Source organism: Nerophis ophidion, linkage group LG28 (genome assembly GCF_033978795.1).
Source record: "Nerophis ophidion isolate RoL-2023_Sa linkage group LG28, RoL_Noph_v1.0, whole genome shotgun sequence".
Lineage (NCBI taxonomy): Eukaryota > Metazoa > Chordata > Actinopteri > Syngnathiformes > Syngnathidae > Nerophis > Nerophis ophidion.
Genome location: NC_084638.1, coordinates 11,457,701 through 11,484,181, shown reverse-complemented (window position 1 = coordinate 11,484,181; position 26,481 = coordinate 11,457,701). Strand labels below are relative to the sequence as shown.

The 26,481-nt window shown below is 42.1% G+C and overlaps 1 protein-coding gene across 2 annotated transcripts; it reads right to left on the bottom strand.

Moving 5' to 3' along the window:
* Nucleotides 1–3,416: 3,416 nt before the first annotated feature.
* LOC133545565 (crystallin J1A-like) lies at nucleotides 3,417–26,481 on the bottom strand. 2 transcript variants are annotated; one of them, XM_061891270.1, is made up of 10 exons: nucleotides 26,328–26,481; nucleotides 21,288–21,354; nucleotides 12,467–12,643; nucleotides 12,293–12,391; nucleotides 12,126–12,218; nucleotides 11,894–12,050; nucleotides 11,599–11,714; nucleotides 3,968–4,045; nucleotides 3,761–3,900; nucleotides 3,417–3,695 (listed from the first exon to the last, which is right to left on the bottom strand). In XM_061891270.1, the coding sequence occupies exons 2-10, from the start codon at nucleotides 21,352–21,354 to the stop codon at nucleotides 3,603–3,605; spliced, it is 1,020 nt and encodes a 339-aa protein (XP_061747254.1). In that variant the 5' UTR covers nucleotides 26,328–26,481; the 3' UTR covers nucleotides 3,417–3,602. The 2 variants fall into 2 exon arrangements, with proteins under 2 accessions (XP_061747254.1, XP_061747255.1); XM_061891271.1 differs by lacking the exon at nucleotides 26,328–26,481 and adding an exon at nucleotides 21,606–21,739.

Sequence of the window (26,481 nt, the reverse complement as noted above, 5' to 3'; positions counted from 1 at the left end):
AAGTAGGCTAAAAAAAAATCGATTTTTTCAAACATTATCTCCTCTGAGGCCGTTTGTCGTTTCGGCTTCAAATAAGCACAGAAGAGGGATTGAACCCTTCTGATTAGAAGTTAAAGAGTTTTAATTACTACCCCGGTTTGGACTTTATGAGCCCGCAAAGAACCATTGCGCTGCTGCTGTTGTCACAAAATGGTGGCTTTCTGCTCAGACAAAACTGTAGGACTGTCACACACACATGAAACAAAAACCTCAATGTAGGTCTCACTGAGACCTAAATTTTATACACTGACCGCCCCCAACTAAAATCAACAAGATGCTATTCCCACTTGGGTGGTATAGCTCGGTTGGTAGAGCGGCCGTGCCAGCAACTTGACGGTTGCAGGTTCGAATCCCACTTCCGCCATCCTAGTCACTGCCGTTGTGTCCTTGGGCAAGACACTTTACCCACCTGCTCCCAGGGCCACCCACGCTGTTTTAAATGTAAAAATTAGATATTGGGTTTCACTATGTAAAGCGCTTTGAGTCACTAGAGAAAAAGTGCTATATAAATATAATTCACTTCACTAATTGACAATACAACAACTGCATTACATTCACTATGCATTAGATCAGGGGTCACCAACGCGGTGCCCGCGGGCACTAGGTGGCCCGTAAGGACCAGATGAGTCGCCCGCTGGCCTGTTCTAAAAATAGCTCAAATAGCAGCTGTGGAGAGGCGGAGGCACGCTGGATACTGGCCCAAGATGGCGGCGAGGAGGCGTGGATGGCGAGCGAGTGGCGAGGCGTGCCAGTAGCGACGCCAAAAACAAGATCAGGTGTGTGGATCGCGCACCCGTACACGATTAACGTATCTCCTCTCGCTGTATAAAAGGGGAGAAGGAAGAGAGAACAGGGCTGGTGATGGTGCGGAGCAAGAAAAACACAACAAAGGAGACGGAGACAAGAAGAGGCGGACTGAAGTACGTGCTGCTGAAAAGCAGACGGCGGAGCGAGCAGCAGAGGGAGACGGGAGACGCAGCTGAAGAGCGAACCCATCGCAGAAAAGCTTGTGTGGGAAAATAAAGCAAGTCAAACCTGCTCGAAGTCATGTCCTTCCTTGGTGGTCCATGGAACCCGCAAGACGATGGCGTGAGTCCGTCACAGCAGCACTTACCAGTGAGCTGCCTCTATTTTTCAAATGTTATTTATTTACTAGCAAGCTGGTCTCGCTTTGCTCGATTAAGAGAGACAAAACTCAAATAGAATTTGAAAATCGAAGAAAATATTTTAAAGACTTGGTCTTCATTTGTTTAAATAAATGTATTTATTTTTTTACTTTGCTTCTTATAACTTGCAGAAAGACTATTTTAGAGAAAAAATACAATGTTAAAAATGATTTTAAGATTTTTAAACACATATACCTTTTTACGTTTTAAATTCCTTCCTCTTCTTTCCTGACAATTTAAATCAATGTTCAAGTAAATATTTTTTTTTTATTGTAAAGAATAATAAATACATTTTAATTTAATTCTTCATTTTAGCTTCTGTTTTTTCGACGAAGAATATTTGTGAAATATTTATTCAAACTTATTATGGTTAAAATAAAATAAAATATTCTGGCAAATCTAGAAAATCTGTAGAATCAAATTTAAATCTTATTTCAAAGTCCTTTGAATTTCTTTTAAAATTTTTGTTCTGGAAAATCTAGAATTATTTGTTAGAATTATAGCTTAGTCCAATTTGTTATATATTCTAACATAGTGCAGATTGGATTTTAACCTACTTAAAACATGTCATCAAAAATATATATTTATTGTGAGAAATCATTAAGATGATCAGTGTTTCCACAAAGATAAATATCCTTAATTATTAATAATAACATAGAGTTAAAGGTAAATTGAGCAAATTGGCTATTTCTGGCAATTCATTTAAGTGTGTATCAAACTGGTAGCCCTTGGCATGAATCAGTACCCAAGAAGTAGCTCTTGCTTTCAAAAAGGTTGGTGACTCCTGCATTAGAGTCTGAAAATAGGGTCCTTCTAAAATGCCCAAGCCACTTTACAACTGTTATTACTATGAGACTGATGTATAACACAACTTTTTTACTGTGTAATAATCCATCCATCCATTCCTCTACCGCAGGGGTCGGGAACCTTTTTGGCCGAGAGAGCCAAAAAGCCAAATATTTTAAAATGTATTTCCGTAAGAGCCATATAATATTTTTTTTAACACTGAACACAACTAAACGCGTGCATTTTTAAGTAAAACCAACACTTCTAGAGTATAATAGGTCTCTTATTCTTTGTAACAACATTGTTATTCTGAAGCTAACTGTGGAGGGGGCGTGGCCTGCAGGCCTGCAGCAAAAGGTGCATAGATGGCCCACCTGGGCCTTGTTATCTAATCACCTGTCGCTCTGTTATAAGCAGCAGCCAGGAGGAGAGACGGGGTTGGGGCTGGAGCCAGAGCGCGAGCGCAAACGAAAGAGAAAAATACAATTGCTGGAAAGCAACTGAGGGACTTATTGAAAAATAAAACCAGGGTGTACCCCGCCTTCCGCCCGATTGTAGCTGTGATAGGCGCCAGCACCCGCGGCGACCCCAAAAGGGAATAAGCGGTAGAAAATGGATGGATGGAAAACAATATTGTAACGCTGAAACAGACTCTCATGTCGGTGCTTGGTGGTCTGAAGAACCCTCAGTAGGGCAAGCCCCACACTAACCAATAATAAATAAATAACTTCTTACCATTAATGCAACTTCTTGAACAGGTGTGGTAGAAACGGATGGATGGATTAAAAATGCATGAGAATGTTATGTATTTTGAACATTATTTTTAACACTGTGATTACAGGTGGAGATATCCATTATTTATCCTGTTAAGCAATGTCAGCTCAGATATATCCGAGAGCCAGATGCAGTCATCAAAAGAGCCACATCTGGCTCTAGAGCCATAGGTTCCCTACCCCTGGTCTACCGCTTATCTGGAGTTTGGGTCGCGGAGGCAGCAGCCTAAGCAATCCCCTCCATCGCCGATTGCAGCTTTAACAATTTTTTGTTGTAAAAAAAATTATTAAAATAAAGCTAATAATGCAATTTTTTTGTGGTCCCTTTTGTTTAGAAAATTATCGATAAGTACCAAAAGATTGCTATGGGGCCAACTTTAGTACGAACTAAAAGGTTGGTAGAGTGGCCGTGCCAGCAACTTGAGGGTTGAAGTTCGATTCCCGCTTCCGCCATCCTAGTCACTGCTGTTGTGTCCTTGGGCAAGACACTTTACCCACCTGCTCCCAGTGCCACCCACACTGCTTTAAATGTAACTTAGATATTGGGTTTCACTATGTAAAGCGCTTTGAGTCACTAGAGAAAAGCGCTATATAAATATAATTCACTTCACTTCACTTCAACTATTGAATAAAATCAATATCCAAGCAAATATTGAACGTAGACTTTTTGGTTTAATCAATGAGAGAAAAGTTGCGTGCCGTCGACATCGGAACAATCCGCTAAACTTTCGCAGAAGCAAAAACTTCCGGCTCCTGTCGAGACTTTAGACAAGAACCTTCATGGACTGCTCCGTAAAAAAAGCTCAACGGACGCCCGGCGATGTTTTCGGGAAAATAACTACCCTTTTGTTATCTTCTTGCCGTGCTCCAACACGGACTCGTAGCGCCGGGTTTTGGAGGCCCAGGACGGAGGGATTCCCTCGAGGCCCACCTGGAAGAAACCGGCACCGCGTGAGGAAACAGAACTGGTGCCAGAAGGGGAACAGGTGGCTCTACCTGGGCGCCGAGACAGGCCCCGATGAAGGAGCCTCTGCTACAGGTGCATCCCCCGCAGCCCATGGTGTCTCGGACCGCCTGCTGGTACTGCTTGGCTGTCAGGACTCCGTGCAAAGCTGCTTGGAACGCACCGGGCAAACCTGGCGGGACATTCGGGGGGGTGGATTTGTTGTCATGGTAACAAAAACCCGGCAAGAGAACATATACCTCATGTGTTTGGGAAGACGGTCGGAATGAGCTCCTGGGGAGTCTTGGATAAGTTCTCCTTCACTTGGATAATGTGCCCTGAAATGAAGCAAAAGGCGTGTAAGACTCCACTGTGTAGGATGGGAAGCGACAGGAAGGCGTCGGTTTCTTTGATGTACTGTAACCCACAGGAAGATTTGGTCTTGACCCGAGATCTACGATCTGGATCTGACGCCCCCTCAAGACACCTTTTCTTTTAACTGTTTTGTGGCCATAGGCAGCGGCTGTTTATGACCCCCTTCCTTTAGAACAGGGGTCGGGAACCTTTTTGGCTGAGAGAGAGCCACGAAAGCCAAATATTTTAAAATGTATTTCCGTTGAGAGCCATATCATATTTTTTTACACTAAACGTGAATTATATTTATATAGCGCTTTTCTCTAGTGACTCAAAGCGCTTTACACAGTGAAACCCAATATCTAAGTTACATTTTTAAACGAGTGTGGGTGGCACTGGGAGCAGGTGGGTAAAGTGTCTTGCCCAAGGACACGACGGCAGTGACTAGGATGACGGAAGCGGGAATCGAACCTGCAACCCTCAAGTTGCTGGCACGGCCGCTCTACCAACCGAGCTAAATGCGTGAATTTTTTAAGTAAAATCAACATTTTTAGAGTATTATAAGTGTCTTATTATTTTTAATAACATTATTTCTTGAACAGGTGCGGTAGAAAAGACAGATGAATGGATTAAAATGCGTGAGAATGTTTTGTATTTTGAACGTTATTTTAAACATCGTGATTACCAGCGGAATTATTCATTACTTATCGTGTTAAGCAATGTCAGCTAAGATTTATCTGAGAGCCAGATGCAGTCATCAAAAGAGCCACATCTGGCTCTAGAGCCACAGATTCCCTACCCCTGCTTTAGAAACAGCTGTTGCCATATAATTAAGGAAAGTCCAAATAAAAGAGGAGGCGTATAATTTTTCGTCAGAGCGTGGTGGAAGACTGTACAAGAGTACAGTCCAGACGTTTCTCCTCAATTGAGCCAAATCGAATTTTGTCTCTGTTTGATTCCTTGCTTCTTTGTCTGTTTAATAGATGTCATCAGTGTTTGAACCTGACAGTTGTCTAATCGGGGAGTTTCAAAGAAGCTCAAACAGAGCCCGGTACCAGTCAGGGTATCTGCAGGTTTCAGAAAGTCAAATTTAAGACTTTTTAAGACCTTTTTAATGCCACCTTGAATGAAATTTAAGACCGAAAAAAATTATAAAAAATCTATAAATATAAGCGATGGTTGGGGATCCCCACTGTACTACAACCTCAATGACAATAAGTCAAGTTTACTTTTTGTATGTTTATTAATAAACAAACTGATAATCACCACTTTGCCAAACAGCTTATCAAAAATCTTGAGGGATCCAAAAACTTTGACATCCAAAACAAACTTTTTTAGAAAAAAAATGAGTGAGCTGAAATCACTTACTTTTACTCAAAGACGTGCCCCGAAAAAAAACAAACAAAAAAAAAACTGGCCGGACAATTTAAGACCATTGAGTACTGAACTTAAGACCATTTTAGGAATTTCTAATATATGTCATACTTTTTAAGGCCTTAATTTTAGATACATGAATTGAAGACTTTTTAAGGATCCGCGGATACCCTGCCAGTACCAAAATGTATTTCGATATTTTTCGATACTTTTCTAAATAAAAGCACCACAGAAAAGGGCATTATTGGCTTTATTTTAACAAAAAATCTTAGGGTACATTAAACATATGTTTATTATTGTAATTTAGTCCTTAAATAAAATAGGGAACATACTAGACAACTTGTCTTTTAGTAGTAAGTAAACAAACAAAGGCTCCTAATTAGTCTGTTGACATATGCAGTAACATATTGTGTAATTAATCCATCCATTATTTTGTCTACATTATTAAGGACAAGTGGTAGGAAATGAATTATTAATCCACTTGTTCATTTACTGTTAATATCCACTTACTTTTTCTTTTAAAATGTTCTATCTACACTTCTGTTAAAATGTAATAATCACGAGTTCTTCTTTTTTTTGATACTTTACATTAGTTTTGGATGATACCACACATGTAAGTATCGCTCCGATAACCAAGTAGTTATGGGATCATACATTGGTCATAATTAAAGTCCACATGTGTCCAGGGACGTATTTTTCTGAGTTTATAAACATAATATTGTCAGAATAATTGTATCTAAGTTATCACAAAACATTGTTTTTCCATGAGTTCCCGGCGAAAGGATAAATGCTGCCTTTGATCCTACCAAGCAAAAGACTTGTAAACTCCACTGCGTAGGATGGGAAGCGACATGAAAACGTTGGTTTCTTTGATGTTGTCAGAGTTAGTTTGTGACGAACCCCAAGATGCAGAGGAGGAGCCAGGCATTGAATCGGAAAACATGATTTAATTAAAATACTAGAACAAGACCTAACAAAAGGGTACAAACAAAAGGCGCGCACAAGGTGGATAACAAACTTGACTAAGAACAAAAACACTTACGGTGACACGAAGGAATTATGGCATGAACAGAGTGAACAGAAGTAGAAAAAGCTACAAGCGACAAGACAGGTAGTAGTGACACGACAGGAGCGACAATACATGACAATAATCCAGCACAGACTGGAGGAGAAAACAGGTCTAAATAGGAGCGGGCTGATTGACACCAGGTGTGGCCAGGTGCCAATCAGCCACAGCTGAGGGTACACAGCACTCAGGGAGAAAGACAGGGAACCAACAAAATAAGAGCGCTGACGGGAAACACTATAAACACACAGAGGAAACAGAGGAAAAAACTAAAACATAGTCAAACTGTCAGGGACAAGCCTGACAGATGTATTGTAATATACAGGAAGATTTTGTCTTGACACAAGATCTACAAAGCAAAGAGGAAGCACGGCCTGACTCCCCTAATGGCACCTTTTCTCTGAACTGTTTTGTGACTATAGGCAGCGGCTGTTTATGACCCTCTTCCTTTAGAAACAGCTGTTGCCATGTAATCAGGGAAAGTCCAAAAAAAATAAATAAAGGAGGCCTGAAACCTTTTGTCAGAGTGTGGTGGAAGACCGTACAAAGAGTACAGCCCAGAAATTTCTCCTCAATTGAGCCAAATTGAATTTTGTCTCTGTTTAATTCCTTGCTTCTTTGTCTGTTTAATAGATGTCATCAGTGTTTGTACCTGACAAATATAAATAAAAAGATTGTGTGATGCTAAAAAATATTGATGTAATCATAGTATCGCTCCTGTACTTGGTATCATTACAGTGTCGATCCACCTATGGCGTTTGTTTACATCAGGGGTCACCAACGCGGTGCCCGCGGGCACCAGGTCGCCCATAAGGACCAGATGAGTTGCCCGCTGGCCTGTTCTAAAAATAGCTCAAATAGCAGCACTTACCAGTGAGCTGCTTCTATTTTTTAAATTGTATTTATTTACTAGCAAGCTGGTCTCGCTTTGCTCGACATTTTTAATTCTAAGAGAGACAAAACTCAAATAGAATTTGAAAGTCCAAGAAAAATATTTTAAAGACTTGGTCTTCACTTGTTTAAATATATTCATTTATTTTTTTACTTTGCTTCTTATGACTTTCAGAAAGACAATTTTAGAGAAACAATACAACCTTAAATATTATTTTAGGATTTTTAAACACATACTTTTACCTTTTAAATTCCTTCCTCTTCTTTCCTGACAATTTAAATCAATGTTCAAGTAAATTTATTTTTTTTCTTGTTGAGAAAAATAAATCCATCCATCCATTTTCTACCGCTTATTCCCTTTTTGGGGTCGCGGGGACGCTGGCGCCTATCTCAGCTACAATCGGGCGGAAGGCGGCGTACACCCTTGACAAGTCGCCACCTCATCGCAGTAAGAATAATAAATACATTTTAATTTAATTCTTCATTTTAGCTTCTGTTTTTTCGCCGAATAATTTTTGTCAAATATTCCTTCAAACCTATTATGATTAAAATTCCCCAAAAAATATTCTGGCAAATCTAGAAAATCTGTAGAATCACATTTAAATCTTATTGCAAAGTCTTTTGAATTTCTTTTAAAATTCTTGTTCTGGAAAATCTAGAAAAAATAACGATTTGTCTTTGTTAGAAATCTAGCTTGGTCCAATTTGTTATATATTCTAACAAAGTGCAGATTGGATTTTAACCCATTTAAAATATGTCATCAAAAAGATATATTCATTGTGAGAAATCATTAGGATGCTCAGTGTTTCCACAAAGATAAATATCATTAATTATTAATAATAACATAGAGTTAAAGGTAAATTGAGCAAATTGGCTATTTCTGGCAATTTATTTAAGTGTGTATCAAACTGGTAGCCTGGGAGTCAAATATATTGTACATACAAACACATATATACTCACACACACACACACCGTTATTCATACATACAAACGTCCATACATTGGTACCTACGCTCCCACATACATACACAAATACATTACACGCTCCCACATACATACACAAATACATTACATACCTACATACTCCAAGTCCGTCCATCCACGCGCACATTCACGGTACAAACATACACATACTGTACATATACATTCACTGTACAAACAAACATACACATATTGTACATAAACATTCACTGTACAAACAAACATACATATACTGTACATCAGGGGTGCCCATTATGTCGATCGCGAGCTACCAGTCGACCGCAGGGGGTGTGTCAGTCGATCTCCAGCCAGGCTTTTAAAAAAAATAGACCTAAAAATTAGTGACCATCAATCTTCACCAAGACGTCACTTAAATGACATTCACGGTACCGGAGGGTCTTGTGAGATGACGCTGGCTGCTGCAAGATCATTATTATGAAAATATGACCGAGAGGAAGGCGAGAAACACTTTTTATTTTAACAGACTCTCGCGCCGTACCTTCCGTCAAAACTCTAAAGGCCGACTGCACATTTCCTATCTACACAATAAAAGCCCTGCTTCATGCTGCCTGCGCTAACTAAATACAGAGTCTCGGAAAACTGGCGTGCACAAGCGATCCCTCAGAAAGCTGGCGTGCACATCACTTGTGCACGCCAGCTTTCCGAGACTCTTATTTTGTTAGCGCAGACAGCATGAAGCAGGGCTTTTATTGTGAAGATAGGAAATGTGCAGTCGGCCTTTAGAGTTTTGACGGAAGGGACGGCGCGAAAGTCTGTTGAAATAAAAAGTGTTTCTCGCTTTCCTCTCTGTCATTTTTTCATAATAATGAACTGGCAGCAGCCAGCGTCATCTCACAAGACCCTCGGGTGCCGTGAATTTCAATCAAGCAAGCTACGGAATTTGCCGCCAATGTTTTTCTTGTAAAGTGTATGGAAGCTGGATGAATTAGATGCCAAAAACCAACCACTTTCATGTGGTATTGTACAGAAAGGACAACTTTTTTTCTCCTCCATTTGAAAATGTGGGCGTTATCATCATTACTGTCTGATTCCAATCAATGCAAGTCATCAGAATCAGGTAATACACCAACTTATATTCTTGTCTTTGTGAAAGAAAGACATCTATATGTGTTACACATGCTTGTATTATCATTAAACACATTTAACTTGTTTACAAAAATGTCTCTTTCATAAATAAATAAATATAAATGATATATATAAATGAGGTAGATCCCCTCGAGTTGGTCAATTGAAAAGTAGCTCGCCTGCAGAAAAAGTGGGCACTCCTGCTGTACATATACATTTACTGTACAAACATTCATATACACATTCTGTACATATACAAGTACATATACATACATACACTCATGCACATAATCATGTTTCATCACACATATATTAACGTTGTTGCCCTAGTGTAAACTGGGTAACACAAGGCATATTGACAGAGCTTAACCCATTGTTACTATAACAATCTACAAGATTAATATAGGTTGCCTCTCTCTCTTCTCTTTCATCTTTCGGTATTCCTTCTTTTTTTTTATTTCATTTTATTTATTTTTTTAAATGATCTTTCTAGCTATCAGTATGTATACGTATCGTTGCATTTGAACAAGTGTATTGTTGATAATAGAGGTAAACTATTGGTTTTGTTTATAATCAATAGCGCTTTTTCTATTGGTATTTGTATTGTTCCAGTTTTAGTGTAAAAATGCTCATTGTCATTTCTATATCATTTATTTCACTAACTGCTTATTTGCTCTCACTTTTACGATCATATTTGTACATATTATGTATGTGCTGGAGTTGTTCTATTGTTGTTGTTGTGTTTGCTGTTGTTGTCTCTCTGTCTAATCCCCCTCTTATCCCCACAATTTCCCCCTCTGTCTTCCTTTTTTTCTCTTTCTATCCCCTCCTGCTCCGGCCCGGCTGCACCAAATGATAATATAAATACATTTAATAAAGGCAAATACAAATAAGACAACAAGAGAAGTATCCTACACTTCTCTTTTGTAAAGTAAATCCGAACAGCCGATATGGGCATCTACATCAACTATATCAGGGGCGCTCACACTTTTTCTGCAGGTGAGCTACTTTTCAATTGACCAAGTCGAGGAGATCTACCTCATTCCTATTTATAATTTATATTTATTTATTTATGAAAGAGACATATTTGTTAACAAGTTAATGGTGTTTAATGATAATACAAGCATGTTTAACACACATAGATTCCTTTCTTTCATGAAGACAAGAATATAAGTTGGTGTGTTACCTGATTCTGATGACTTGCATTGATTGGAATTAGACAGTGGTGCTGATAACATCCGCATTTTCAAATGGAGGAAAAAAAAAAGTCCTCCTTTCTGTCCAATACCACATGAAAGTGGTTGGATTTGGCATCTCATTTGTCCAACTTGCATACTCGTTTTTAAACACTTTGTTATGAGAGTAGCATATGTGTGTGGCCCTTTAGTGTCTGGCAGCAGGTGAGTGTGCGGGTGGGCAAGCAAGTGAGAAAGCGGTCGCTGAGGGCGGGGGAGAAATACATTGGCATCAAACTCCGTAGCTCGCTAGCTTGTGCACGCTAGCTTTCTGAGACTCTTATTTTGTTAGCACAGGCAGGATGAAACAGGTCTTTTATGGTGAAGACAGGAACTGTGCAGTCGGTCTTTAGAGTTTTGACAGTAGGTACGGAGTCTCTAGAAATAAAATGGGTTTCTCTGCGTCCGCCCTGTTAGTGATTTTTTTCTTAAATATGAGCTCGCAGCAGCCAGCGTCATCTCACAAGATCCTCGGGTGCCGAGAATGTCAAACAACTGACGAAAGTGAAGTCTTGGTATGATTGATGATTGCTCATTTTTATGTATTTTTTTTAATGCCTGGCTTGAGATCGACTGACACACCCTCCGAGATCGACGTAATGCCCACCCCTGAACTATATGATTTGCCTGAGAAGCTGGACAGGACAAAAAATAAATAAAAATAAAAACAAAAAACTGGTAGCCCTTCGCATTAATCAATACCCAAGAAGTAGCTCTTGGTTTCAAAAAGGTTGGTGACCCCTGGTGTACCGTAGATCCACCCATGGCGTTTGTTTACATTGTGACACCGGTGAGTTATTGTATGTAGTGAAGCCCGTTAAAAAACAAGGGGTACTTTTTAGAGGCGGTATTGTACCGAATAGGATTCATTAGTATGGGTATAGTGTACGAGCCAAGTACATACCAACCACTGCTTTGTCCAAATCCTGCGGCTGCTTCCTGTTCGGGTCGTTGAGCTGATGGACAACGGCCTCCAGGGCTCCGGGGTCGGGACCATTCAGGATGAAATGCTCCAGGAACCTTTGGAAAGTAACCCCAAAGTTCTTCACCTCATAAATTCACATCTTTTCAAACAGCATTGAATCACCAAAGCCAATCCCCAATTAGAGTTGTATATTACTTACTACGTTACCACGGCAAACATAGCATCAAGTAACAAACGTGTCCGCATTAGTAACAAAAATTATAATTCTACTGACCTGGCGGCCGCCAAAGTCTCTGCAACACACATGTCGTCGTTCTGGGTGACTCGGGTGGCCTGCTCAACCTTCTCCAGCATGTCCGGCTTCCCGGCGTAGAAGGCCACCACGGGGGCCAGCTTGGTGATCCCGTCAATCTGACAGTCCGTCTGGCAGCCTGCGGACAGGACAACACCCGGGGTTAGGTATTTCCGCTCGCTGCGTCACCCCCGGAGATGACCACTTCCGTCACCCGTCTCCTCTTTGCCGGAGTCCACGTTCTTCAGGAAGCTCTTCAGACTCCCGTGTCGCCACGGCCCGTCGATGGGAAGCTGAGGTCTTGGCCCTGAGGGCAGAAACGTGTCAGATTTCCTTAAAGACAAAACCAAACCTGGTTGAAAATGTACAAAATCTTCTTACCGCCTTTCTGTCTGTAAGGGTCATTGACGGGTGTGTCGTACTCGGAGCCCGGGCCGAAGAATTTTAACGTGCGCTGCGTCAGGTCATGGACGTCTAGACCTGGTTCGAGGATCGAAACAAAAACTGTTCCATTTAAAGGCGCGTCGAAAATAATGACAAAACGCGAAGCTCTACCTCCGCATTCAGACAAGGACTCCAGCAGGACGTAGGCTTGGTCTCCGTAGCAACTCTGTTGGCCCGTCTGCCTGGTGTAGAAGGGATTCGCGGACACGGAGCGGAACTCCGGATTTGGGTCCTCAGCCAGGATGGCTTTCAGCTTCTGAAGGTCATAGACCCAGTGGAGGGGCTGCGCTGTAAGTCATCAATTAATAATAAGCATGACTTACTGTATTTAAGCTGATCAAGTATATTTATTACAGCCATGCACTTCTGGTAAACAGACATTTTTTATTTGGTATGGTAAAATATTTCTATCGAAGTTATCACATAACTGTGTTTCAATGAGTTCCCGGCACGCAGACAAAAGCTGTCGTTAATCTTACCAATCAAAAGGCTTGTAAAACGACACTGTGTAGGGTGGGAAGCGACATAAAGGTGTCGGTTTCTTTGATGTATTGTAAGCCACAGGAATATTTTTTCTTGACCCGAGATCGAGATCTACAACGTTAAAGGGGAACATTATCACAATTTCAGAAGGGTTAAAACCAATAAAAAACAATCAGTTTCTAATCAAGACCTAGTGCGCGGTCCAAACACCAGATGGAGGTGAAAATCATAAGTCGACATGGTAACCAAACAAAACAAGGGAGCGCAAACAGGAACTAAAAGTCCAAAAACTAACAAAAACATGATCTAGACCACAGATCGTGACAAAATTAAGTATTTGTTACTTAGAATATAATATGTTCCCTATACTAAAGTGTGACCAAAAACATATAACTTTGTCTTGAATTTGAAAAAAAACTAAACATATTTATTTATTTATTTATTTATTAATGGACATATCGGGCCGTTTTGGACTGATAGACGCGTGCGTGCTAAACATGCTAACTAGCATGGGAATACGTCGGCGGCTACATCCAGTGGCCTGTGAAGCAGGGGAGTCTAGTAGCAGCGGGGGCCGTCTACGGAGCAGACGCCAGCGGTGTGATCGGAAACGCGGATGTCGAGCGGGGCTAAAAACAAAGCAGAAGGCTAATCCCCACAGAACACCACTTCCCTCCATCCTGCAGCCAGATTTAAATGGAAAATGCGAGACTACTGGTCTGGGTAAGGAGTCAGTTAAATTAGAACACGTTTTTTCTGCTTTGAGTGTTTCAGAGTTGGACATGTGTGTTACTGAGGTGGCTAACTATGATGCGTGCAGTTTATCAAAGCAACAAACAAACAATCGGAAAATCCCCGTTACTGAGGTGGTTAACCATGATGCGTGCAGTTTATCAAAGCAACAAACAAACAATCGGAAAATTCCTGTCGTATCAATTCCTGGATATGGTCGTAACTATACTAAATGCACTGGGCATAATAAACACAACAATATTAATATTGCTACTATGGATAATTTGATCAAAAACTCCCTAAAACAGCCCACTACCTATAATATAGGTTTTTTAAACATAAGATCATTGTCTCCCAAAACGTTATTAGTTAATGATATTATCAGAGACAACAATCTTAACGTCATCGGTCTCAGCGAAACCTGGCTTAAACCAAACGACTTTTTTGCGCTAAATGAGGCATGTCCTCCTAACTTTACACATGCGCATATTGCCCGTCCGCTTAAAAGGGGTGGGGGGGTCGCACTAATATACAACGAAAACTTTAACCTTAGTCCTAACATAAATAATGAATATAAATCGATTGAGGTGCTTACTATGAAGTCTGTCACACCGCTGCCTATACACCTGGCTGTTATCTACCGCCCCCCAGGGCCCTATTCGGACTTTATCAATGAATTCTCAGAGTTCGTTGCTGATCTAGTGACACACGCCGATAATATAATCATAATGGGGGACTTTAATATCCATATGAATACCCCATCGGACCCACCGTGCGTAGCGCTCCAGACTGTAATTGATAGCTGTGGTCTCACACAAACAATAAATGAACCCACGCATCGCAACGGTAATACGATAGACCTAGTGCTTGTCAGGGGTATCACGGTCTCCAAAGTTACGATACTCCCGTATACTAAAGTATTGTCTGATCATTACCTTATAAAATTCGAGGTTCAGACGCATGTTCGTCAAACTAATAATAATAATAACTGCTATAGCAGCCGCAACATTAATACGGCCACAACGACAACTCTTGCTGACCTACTGCCCTCGGTTATGGCACCATTCCCAAAGTATGTGGGCTCTATTGATAACCTCACTAACAACTTTAACGACACCCTGCGCGAAACCATTGATAACATAGCACCGCTAAAGTTAAAAAAGGCTCCAAAAAAGCGCACCCCGTGGTTTACAGAAGAAACTAAAGCTCAGAAATTATTATGTAGAAAGCTGGAACGCAAATGGCGCACGACTAAACTTGAGGTGCACCATCAAGCATGGAGTGATGGTTTAATAACTTATAAATGCATGCTTACCTTAGCTAAAGCTAAATATTACTCAAATCTCATCCACCGTAATAAAAACAATCCTAAATTTTTGTTTAGTACGGTAGCATCGCTAACCCAACAAGGGACCCCTTCCAGTAGCTCAACCCACTCAGCTGATGACTTTATGCAATTCTTTAGTAAGAAAATTGAAGTCATTAGAAAGGAGATTAAAGACAATGCGTCCCAGCTACAACGGGGTTCTATTAACACTGATACGATGGTATATACGGCGGATACTGCCCTCCAAAATAGTTTCTCTCGTTTTGAGGAAATAACATTAGAGGAATTGTTACAACGTGTAAATGGAATAAAACAGACAACATGCTTACTTGACCCTCTTCCTGGGAAACTGATCAAGGAGCTCTTTGTATTATTAGGTCCATCAGTGCTAAATATTATAAACTTATCACTCTCCTCGGGCACTGTTCCCCTAGCATTCAAAAAAGCGGTTATTCATCCTCTTCTTAAAAGACCTAACCTCGATCCTGACCTCATGGTAAACTACCGACCGGTGTCTCACCTTCCCTTTATTTCAAAAATCCTTGAAAAAATTGTTGCGGAGCAGTTAAATGAACACTTAGCGTCTAACAATCTATGTGAAACCTTTCAATCCGGTTTCAGAGCAAATCACTCCACGGAGACAGCCCTCGCAAAAATGACTAATGATCTATTGCTAACGATGGATTCTGATGCGTCATCTATGTTGCTGCTCCTCGATCTTAGCGCTGCTTTCGATACCGTCGATCATAATATTTTATTAGAACGTATCAAAACACGAATTGGTATGTCAGACTTAGCCCTGTCTTGGTTTAACTCTTATCTTACTGATAGGATGCAGTGTGTCTCCCATAATAATGTGACCTCGGACTACGTTAAGGTAACGTGTGGAGTTCCCCAGGGTTCGGTCCTTGGCCCTGCACTCTTCAGCATCTACATGCTGCCGCTAGGTGACATCATACGCAAATACGGTGTTAGCTTTCACTGTTATGCTGATGACAGCCAACTCTACATGCCCCTAAAGCTGACCAACACGCCGGATTGTAGTCAGCTGGAGGCGTGTCTTAATGAAATTAAACAATGGATGTCCGCTAACTTTTTGCAACTCAACGCCAAAAAAACGGAAATGCTGATTATCGGTCCTGCTAGACACCGAACTCTATTTAATAATACAACTCTAACATTTGACAACCAAACGATTAAACAAGGCGACACGGTAAAGAATCTGGGTATTATCTTCGACCCAACTCTCTCCTTTGAGGCACACATTAAAAGCGTTACTAAAGCGGCCTTCTTTCATCTCCGTAATATCGCTAAAATTCGCTCCATTCTGTCCACTAAAGACGCTGAGATCATTATCCATGCGTTTGTTACGTCTCGCCTCGACTACTGTAACGTATTATTTTCGGGTCTCCCCATGTCTAGCATTAAAAGATTACAGTTGGTACAAAATGCGGCTGCTAGACTTTTGACAAGAACAAGAAAGTTTGATCACATTACACCTGTACTGGCTCACCTGCACTGGCTTCCTGTGCACTTAAGATGTGACTTTAAGGTTTTACTACTTACGTATAAAATACTACACGGTCTAGCTCCATCCTATCTTGCCGATTGTATTGTACCATATGTCCCGGCAAGAAATCTGCGTTCAAAGGACTCCGGCTTGTTAGTGATTCCCAAAGCCCAAAAAAAGTCTGCGGGCTATAGAGCGTTTTCCGTTCGGGCTCCAGTACTCTGGAATGCCCTCCCGGTAACAGTTCGAGATGCCACCTCAGTAGAAGCATTTAAGTCTCACCTTAAAACTCATTTGTATACTCTAGCCTTTAAATAGACTCCCTTTTTAGACCAGTTGATCTGCCGTTTCTTTTCTTTTTCTTCTATGTCCCACTCTCCCTTGTGGAGGGGGTCCGGTCCGATCCGGTGGCCAAGTACTGCTTGCCTATGTATCGGCTGGGGACATCTCTGCGCTGCTGATCCGCCTCTGCTTGGGATGGTTTCCTGCTGGCTCCGCTGTGAACGGGACTCTCGCTGCTGTGTTGGATCCGCTTTGGACTGGACTCTCGCGACTGTGTTGGATCCATTGTGGATTGAACTTTCACAGTATCATGTTAGACCCGCTCGACATCCATTGCTTTCCTCCTCTCTAAGGTTCTCATAGTCATCATTGTCACCGACGTCCCACTGGGTCATTATTGTCACCGATGTCCCACTGGGTGTGAGTTTTCCTTGCCCTTATGTGGGCCTACCGAGGATGTCGTGGTGGTTTGTGCAGCCCTTTGAGACACTAGTGATTTAGGGCTATATAAGTAAACATTGATTGATTGATTGATATTTTTAACGAATGAAGGTGAATGCGCATATGAAACTGGTGGGGTTCGGTACCTCCAACAAGGTTAAAAACCACTGCAGTAAATGAAGAAGTGGATTATTAATGGGGTTTTTTTACAGCTTGTCCTTTATAATGTAGACCAGGGGTGTCAAACTCATTTTAGAACGGGGGCCACATGGAGAAAAATCTACTCCCAAGTGGGCCGGACTGGTAAAATCCCTGCACGATAACTTAAAAATAAAGACACCTTCAGATTGTTTTCTGTGTTTAAAAATAGAAGAAGCACATTCTGGAAATGTACAAATCATAATGTTGTTGTTCTTTTACACTTACATGTCGCGGTTAATAGTATTTACCTTTATTTGTCATTATATGTATTTTCTGGATGAATGATGTGATAATGTTCATCAGTCAACTCAATGGTGTTCATTTTCAATCTATCAAGATAAAAAAAAATATCAAAATCAAATTACAGTATGCCATGGTTGTCAAACTCTGGCCCGCAGGCCAAAATTGGCCCGCTGTGTATTTTCATTTGGCCCTTGAGACAATATGAAATTAACATTAGAGCTGGCCCGCCGGTATTATACAGCGGCGGTGTCGCTGTAACACCGCATTCACCGCTAATAATACTTGCTAAACCCCCCCCCCCAATTTCCAAGGAGACCCCTAAATTTCAGTGCCCCCCACGAAAATCACAGGGGGCAACCATTCTCCCAAATTTCTCCCGATTCCCACCTGGACAACAATATTGGGGGCCTCAAGCGTCCTCTAAAACCTTTCGTCACGTCCGCTTTTCCTACGTAGAAACAGCGTGCCGGCCTAGTCACATGATATACGTGGCTTTTACACACACGCTAATGCAATGCAAGCTTGGTCAACAGCCATACAGGTCACACTGAGGGTGGCCGTATAAACAACTTTAAGACTATTACAAATATGCGCCACACTGTGAACCCACACCAAACGAGAATGACAAGCAAATTTCGAGAGAACATCCGCACCGTAACACAACATAAACACAACAGAACAAATACACAGAACCCCTTGCAGCACTACCTCTTCGTGGACGCTACAATATAAAAATGTATTATTAGCCTGTGGGAAAAGTTTATTTTGATATTTTCCTGAGAAGGCTGCAAATAGAAAAGAGGCATTCAATTTCTATTTAAATTTGATTTGATATGCCATTGCTATTTTTGAATTATTAGTATTATTTGAAACTCGATTTTGCATGTCACTATAAAGTTATATAAGTCTCGCTTGTTCAATATTCAATGCAAAACTTGTTTGGGTCCCTATTAAAAGGTTCATTTGTTCAACCTTGGCCCGCCGCTTTGTTCAGTTTAAAATTTTGGCCCACTCCGTATTAGCGTTTGACACCCCTGCAGTATGCCATGTATGTAGTTTGATCATTTTCCTGGATTGATGTACTAAAATCATGTGGTTTATTTTGTACATATGTACCATCATGCAGAGATACAAAGAACTGCTATTGCAACTTCCAGTAGACACATGTAGAAGAGCTGTTTCTTTCATTAAAAATTTTTTGGTTAATTTGTATACTTAGCAAACTCATCCCGCGGGCCGGATAAAACCTGTTCGCGGGCCTGATCCGTCCCACGGGCCGTACGTTTGACACCCCTGATGTAGACAAAATAATAGGTGGATAAACGACACAATATGTTACTAGATATGTGAGCAGACTAATTAGGAGTCTTTGTTTACTTACTACTAAAAGACAAGTTGTTTTGCATGTTTACTATTTTATTTAAGGACTAAATTGCAATAATAAACATATGTTCAATGCACCCTAAGATTTTGTGTTAAAATAATGCACTTTTTGTGGTCCCCTTTATATGGAAAAGTATCAAACTGCATGTTGGCACCGGTACCAACATTTTGGTATGGAAACAACCAAGGGCGTAGAATTGGGTAGGGACGCTAGGGACACGCCCCTACCCAATATCCAGCCGCTACTGTGTAGTCACTATCAATACAAGCGCTGCCCGTAATGTTTAGTCAATGATTATGGCACAGAAAGGGTTAGATGTCGGTCTCTGCTAGAAGTCCCGCCTCCAACCTAAATATCGCTCCCTGATTGGTTGCCGGTTTTATGCCAACTTCTGTATGATTAGCTGTCCCCGCTGTCACTCCTTCTGCTTGTAAAAGCTAGCCTACATGCTAGTTGCTAGCGAGCGGACGAGAGTGTCACGCCAAATTTCTTCCCCCCTACAAAAACCTTACCCCCCCATTTACTTCCAGGGTCATGATTAATACAGACGTTTTGTTAACGCTATATTCTAAAAATATAACGCTATATTCTAAAAATACAGATGTTTTGTTAACGCTGTATTATTAAAAAAAAACTGAAAAAACTATTTACAAACACAAGCTATGGGATGACGCATTTACTTCCGGGGTCACGTTTCCTCTAATGTCATCCCATCGTCTTTTCCTCCGCTTTTTTTCAGGGGAAAGTCAATGCTTAGTTCCCTTTACCATTGTTAACACTCCCTGGAGGTGAAAGTTAACCTTAAACATGTGAATTCAACAACTTTAGTCTGTTTTTTTAACATCGTAAAAACATCAGCTGTCTTTTACTACGGACTGCAACAGTCCGTTGTCATGGATACATGACACAACTTCCATTCATACCAGTCATGCGTGCCTGAGGCGGAGTGATACCCTACGCTGTGATAAGGCTTTAGAATATTTAAACCACGGTTAACAGCCAATCAGATCGCCGGATTTCACTTTTCCGTTTTATTTTTGAAATTATTTTTTAGTTTCATGTATTTGTGTAGAAGTGAGCAACGGTTTGAAAATACCAAAGTGGTGGAAATACAATAAGCCCTAACTAGATGATCATGTCATTTTACAATGCTAAAATATAATTCATTAAAATGAAGTAATATTCATATTTAGTAAAAGCCTTTTTGCTCAGGCAGTAACTGTACCATCAAGCTCTATGGTCATTTTCCTTAATGTATCTGTCATGCATCAACATAATTTTGGCCAGCAGTTCATTTCTGTGACAGACCGGCGGAGGCATGTGTTTGGCTCTTTCAAATAGGAACAACCAGTGGACACTAATCTGCTTGTATTTGAGTATTAGTGACAAACATGTTTACAGTACAAAAGCAGCAATAGAAAGAGGTAGCTGAAGGGAAAAATCGTGAGTGATTTAAACACACGTTGGGGAAAAGATTATTACAGTTCATTTATGTTTATTTACAATGTTGTATTGCAACAATGTATTTCTGATGTTGTTGATGGACAGTAGGCTATGTTATGATGCACAGTTGCACTACAGCCCTACACTAAAGATTAAAGATGAGAACTCTTCCAAGTTGTCTCCTTTGCTTTCATTTTAGTTACTTTACCCTATAACATTTGCATGACGTGAAATTATGATTGCTAATGTAAAAAAAAAAAAAAAAAGTAAACTTTCAGAGTGCTGCCTTGGAGCACTTTTGTGTCCCCACCAATCTCAAAATCAAACCTACTCCCTTGGCAGTATGCCATGTATGTAGTTTTATCATTTTCCTGGATTGATGTACTAAAATCACGTGGTTTATTTTGTACATATGTACCATCATGCAGAGATACAACGAATTGCTATTGCAACTTCCAGTAGACACATGTAGAAGAGCTGTTTCTTTCATTCAAAAATTTTTGGTTAATTTGTATACTTAGCAAACTCATCCCGCGGGCCGGATAAAACCTGTTCGCGGGCCTGATCCGTCCCACGGGCCGTACGTTTGACACCCCTGATGTAGACAAAATATTAGGTGGATAAACGACACCATATGTTACTAGATATGTGAGCAGACTAATTAGGAATCTTTGTTTGTTTACTTACTACTAAAAGACAAGTTGTCTTGCATGTTTACTATTTTATTTAAGGACTAAATTGCAATAATAAACATGTTCAATGCACCCTAAGATTTTATGTTAAAATAATGCACTTTTTTTTTGTGGTCCCCTTTATATGGAAAAGTATCGGTACCGATACCAACATTTTGGTATGGAAACAACCCAAGTGTGATGACAAGTGTTACCTGCTGCATCTGCAACTGCTGATCCCACAATGGCTCCTATTGCCCTGTTGCTCAAAACAGCTGCCATCTGTGGAACAAAACATTAATTTCTTATTCTCTGGAGGGCAAACAAGGTGATTTGATAATTATGTTGGTGTCACGTAATAAGGACTTAGATTAAGTTTCACTTTTCTTCGAGCAGTTTTAGCTTCGTGACTTTGAGACATTTCTTTGTTAGCCAGATAGCTTACTGTAAAAAGTAAACATATTCCTCTTTAGTTCGATATAACGCGGCATAATTTCTATTTTATTCCATAACTAAACTGTTTTTTTTCTTACCTTTTATGTAATATTTTTTCAGCCTTCGACGTCCGCCATTACAGGGTGACGCAACAATGACGTAATACCGCAGAAGAAGTCAATAATATAACTCTTTAGCGCCCCCCAAAGGAACGCAACGGTAACGTCTCCATAGCACAAATTGGAATTGTATGAAATATGCTTTTTACTCGGATTAAAATTAGCCCTAGTGTGTGAATGTGAGTGTGAATGTTGTCTGTCTATCTGTGTTGGCCCTGCGATGAGCTGGCGACTTGTCCAGGGTGTACCCTGCCTTCCGCCCGACTGTAGCTGAGATAGGCGCCAGCGCCCCCCGCGACCCCAAAAGGGAATAAGCGGTAGAAATGGATGGGATGGATGATTCTTACTCGGATTAAAATTATCCCTAGTGTGTGAATGTGAGTGTGAATGTTGTCTGTCTATCTGTGTTGGCCCTGCAATGAGCTGGCGACTTGTCCAGGGTGTACCCTGCCTTCCGCCCGACTGTAGCTGAGATAGGCGCCAGCGCCCCCCGCGACCCCAAAAGGGAATAAGCGGTAGAAATGGATGGGATGGATGCTTCTTACTCGGATTAAAATTAGCCCTAGTGTGTGAATGTGAGTGTGAATGTTGTCTGTCTATCTGTGTTGGCCCTGCAATGAGCTGGCGACTTGTCCAGGGTGTACCCTGCCTTCCGCCCGACTGTAGCTGAGATAGGCGCCAGCGCCCCCCGCGACCCCGAAAGGGAATAAGCGGTAGAAAATGGATGGATGGATATACATGGAAATACAAAAAACATCCATCCATCCATTTTCTACCGCTTATTCCCTTTCGGGGTCGCGGGGGGCGCTGACAAAAACAAAAATGTTCACACTTCTTTATATATTTTTTAACATAAATAAAAAATATATTTAAATACATACTGTTGATTGGCAACACTAAAATGGTCCCTAGTGTGTGAATGTTGTCTATCTGTGTGGAGAGAGCGACTTGTCCAGGGTGTACGCCGCCTTCCGCCCGAATGCAGCTGATATAGGCTCCAGCACCCCCTCCTCGCAACCCCAAAAGGGACAAGCGGTAGGAAATGGAAGGATGGATGGTGTGGAGAGGCGGGGCAGGGCACGCGGCAGCCCTGCCCAAGATGGCGGCAAGGAGGCGGAGAATGCGGCGGGGCGGAGAGGAGCGCCGCCGCCGCAATCTAATTCAGGTGCGTGCGGCTCACGATTGACTTATCTCCTCGCAGAGTATAAAAGGGGAGAAGGAGGAAAGATCAGGGCGGAAGGAGTAGAAGAGGCGGCAACAGAGAGGAAAAGACACGAGAGACGGAGACGCGGCCGACTGAAGAGCGAGACACGGAGGAGCGAGCCGTGGGAGCGACGGCGGCGAAAAGACATCTGCCTTTATTGAAAAATAAAAGAGTCAATCCTGCTAAAAGCGATGCCCTTCCTGGGTGGTCCACTGAACCCGCACGACAACAGCAAGAGTCCATCACACATGGATATACTTGTACAGTATATACCATTACCATGAATTGATTAACGTGGACCCCGACTTAAACAAGTTGACAAACTTATTCGGGTGTTACTATTTAGTGGTCAATTGTACGGAATATGTACTGAACTGTGCAATCTACTAATAAAAGTGTCAATCAATCCATCAATCAGTATATAGACATCTGCCTTTATTGAAAAATAAAAGAGTCAAACCTGCTAAAAGCGATGTCCTTCCTGGGTGGTCCACTGAACCCACACAACGACAGCAAGAGTCCATCACAGATGGATATACTTGTACAGTATATACCATTACCATGAATTGATTAACGTGGACCCCGACTTAAACAACTTGACAAACTTATTGGGGTGTTACTATTTAGTGGTCAATTTTACGGAATATGTACTGTATTGTGCAATCTACTAATAAAAGTATCAATCAATCCATCAATCAATCAGTCGCCACGGTCTGCCGAAAGATTGTATGCCTCCTCTTTTATTTGGACTTTCCCGGATCACATGGCAACGGCTGTTTCTAAGGGAGGGGGGTCGTAAACAGCCGCTGCCTTTGGTTACAAAACAATTAAAAGAAAAGGTCATAAAACAGTTAAAAGAAAAGGTCCCTGCTTCCTCTATACCATGAATTGATTTACGTGGCCCCCCAACTTAAACAAGTTTAAAAACTTATTCGGGTGTTGCCATTTAGTGGTCAATTGTACGGAATATGTACTGTACTGTGCAATCTACTAATAAAAGTTTCAATCAATCAATCAAAAAAACAACAACATTAATTTACCATTTTGGAATGACGTTTATTTATATAGGACTGAATCACCAGTGTCTCAAAGGGCTGCACAAGCCACAACGACATCCTCGGTTCAGAGCACACATAAGGACAAGGAAAAACTCACAACTAAAAAACAATTTTTGTTTCATCTGACATTACTACTCCAACTCTCCTGTCTCGGCCCGGCTGCTGCTAATAAAGGTGACGGGTGATGAGACAACAAGGCCCACCTGGGCCATCTACTCACCTGTCGCTGTGTAAGAGGCCGGTCTGTTATGAGCCGCTGCCCGGATCATAGTCTGTTTACGTTGTCTCGTCACTTGTGTTTTCAGCACCTCTTGATTTTGTTTGTTTCAGTTGCCATGACAGCAGATTGCGCTCACCTGCCTCTGGTTAGTGTTCGGGATGCTCACCTGTGGTCCGGGCACTAATCGGAGGACTATTCGGTCTGGCTTCCTAAATTGCCTTTTGCAACAGATGTTTCCTGCTCTGTACCTGTTAGCTTCCACGCTAGCCCCTTTAGTTTTTGCCTTCCGTGCTATGAGCACGTTTTTTTTTGTTCTCGTTTGATTTGTTTTAAAAAATAAGTAGTTTTTTTCGTACCGGCACGCTGTTCCCGAAGTCCGTTGCATCCTGGGAGAACAAAACCGGCATCACCATGCGACTCGGTTCTCACACGGTCCTTGCACACCCCGTTCTGCAGTCCCGCAGGTCTCTCCCCGGCTCCAACTCCAACTTTCCTGTCTCCGTCCGGCTGCTGCTAATAAAGGCGACGGGTGATGAGACAACAAGGCCCACCTGGGCCATCTACTCACATGTCGCTGTCTTTAAGGCCGGTCTGTTATGAGCCGCTGCCCGGATCCTAGTCTGTTTACGTTGTCTCGTCACTTGTGTTTTCAGCACCTCTTGATTTTGTTTGTTTCAGTTGCCATGACGGCAGATTGCGCTCACCTGCCTCTGGTTAGTGTTCGGGACGCTCACCTGTGGTCCGGGCACTAATCAGAGGGCTATTTAGTCTATGCCCTGGCAGCCATTGCTTTTCCAGCAATATATGTTTTTTTCGTTTCAGTCCTGCGTCTCTCCCTGGCTCCAGCTCCAACTCTCCTGTCTCTTCCCGGCTGCTGCTAATAAAGGCGACAGGTGAATAGACAACAAGGCCCACCTGGGCCATCTACTCACCTGTCGCTGTGTAAGAGGCCGGTCTGTTATGAGCCGCTGCCCGGATCATAGTCTGTTTACGTTGTCTCGTCACTTGTGTTTTCAGCACCTCTTGATTTTGTTTGTTTCAGTTGCCATGACAGCAGATTGCGCTCACCTGCCTCTGGTTAGTGTTCGGGATGCTCACCTGTGGTCCGGGCACTAATCGGAGGACTATTCGGTCTGGCTTCCTAAATTGCCTTTTGCAACAGATGTTTCCTGCTCTGTACCTGTTAGCTTCCACGCTAGCCCCTTTAGTTTTTGCCTTCCGTGCTATGAGCACGTTTTTTTTTGTTCTCGTTTGATTTGTTTTAAAAAATAAGTAGTTTTTTTCGTACCGGCACGCTGTTCCCGAAGTCCGTTGCATCCTGGGAGAACAAAACCGGCATCACCATGCGACTCGGTTCTCACACGGTCCTTGCACACCCCGTTCTGCAGTCCCGCAGGTCTCTCCCCGGCTCCAACTCCAACTTTCCTGTCTCCGTCCGGCTGCTGCTAATAAAGGCGACGGGTGATGAGACAACAAGGCCCACCTGGGCCATCTACTCACATGTCGCTGTCTTTAAGGCCGGTCTGTTATGAGCCGCTGCCCGGATCCTAGTCTGTTTACGTTGTCTCGTCACTTGTGTTTTCAGCACCTCTTGATTTTGTTTGTTTCAGTTGCCATGACGGCAGATTGCGCTCACCTGCCTCTGGTTAGTGTTCGGGACGCTCACCTGTGGTCCGGGCACTAATCAGAGGGCTATTTAGTCTATGCCCTGGCAGCCATTGCTTTTCCAGCAATATATGTTTTTTTCGTTTCAGTCCTGCGTCTCTCCCTGGCTCCAGCTCCAACTCTCCTGTCTCTTCCCGGCTGCTGCTAATAAAGGCGACAGGTGAATAGACAACAAGGCCCACCTGGGCCATCTACTCACCTGTCGCTGTGTATGAGGCCGGTCTGTTATGATCCGCTGCCCGGATCATAGTCTGTTTACGTGGTCTCGTCACTTGTGTTTTCAGCACTTCTTCATTTTGTTTGTTTCAGTTGCCATGACAGCAGATTATGCTCAGCTGCCTCTGGTTAGTGTTCGGGACGCTCACCTGTGGTCCGGGCACTAATCGTAGGACTATTCGGTCTGGCTTCCTAAATTGCCTTTTGCAACAGATGTTTCCTGCTCTGTACCTGTTAGCTTCCACACTAGCCCCTTTAGTTTTTGCCTTCCGTGCTATGAGAACGTTTTTCTTTGTTCCCGTTTGATTTGTTTTAAAAAATAAGTCGTTTTTTCCTACCGGCACGCTGTTTCCGAAGTCCGTTGCATCCTGGGAAACAAAACCGGCACCACCATGTGACTCGGTTCTCACACGGTCCTTGCACACCCCGTTCTGCAGTCCTGCAGGTCTCTCCCCGGCTCCAACTCCAACTCTCCTGTCTCGTCCCGGCTGC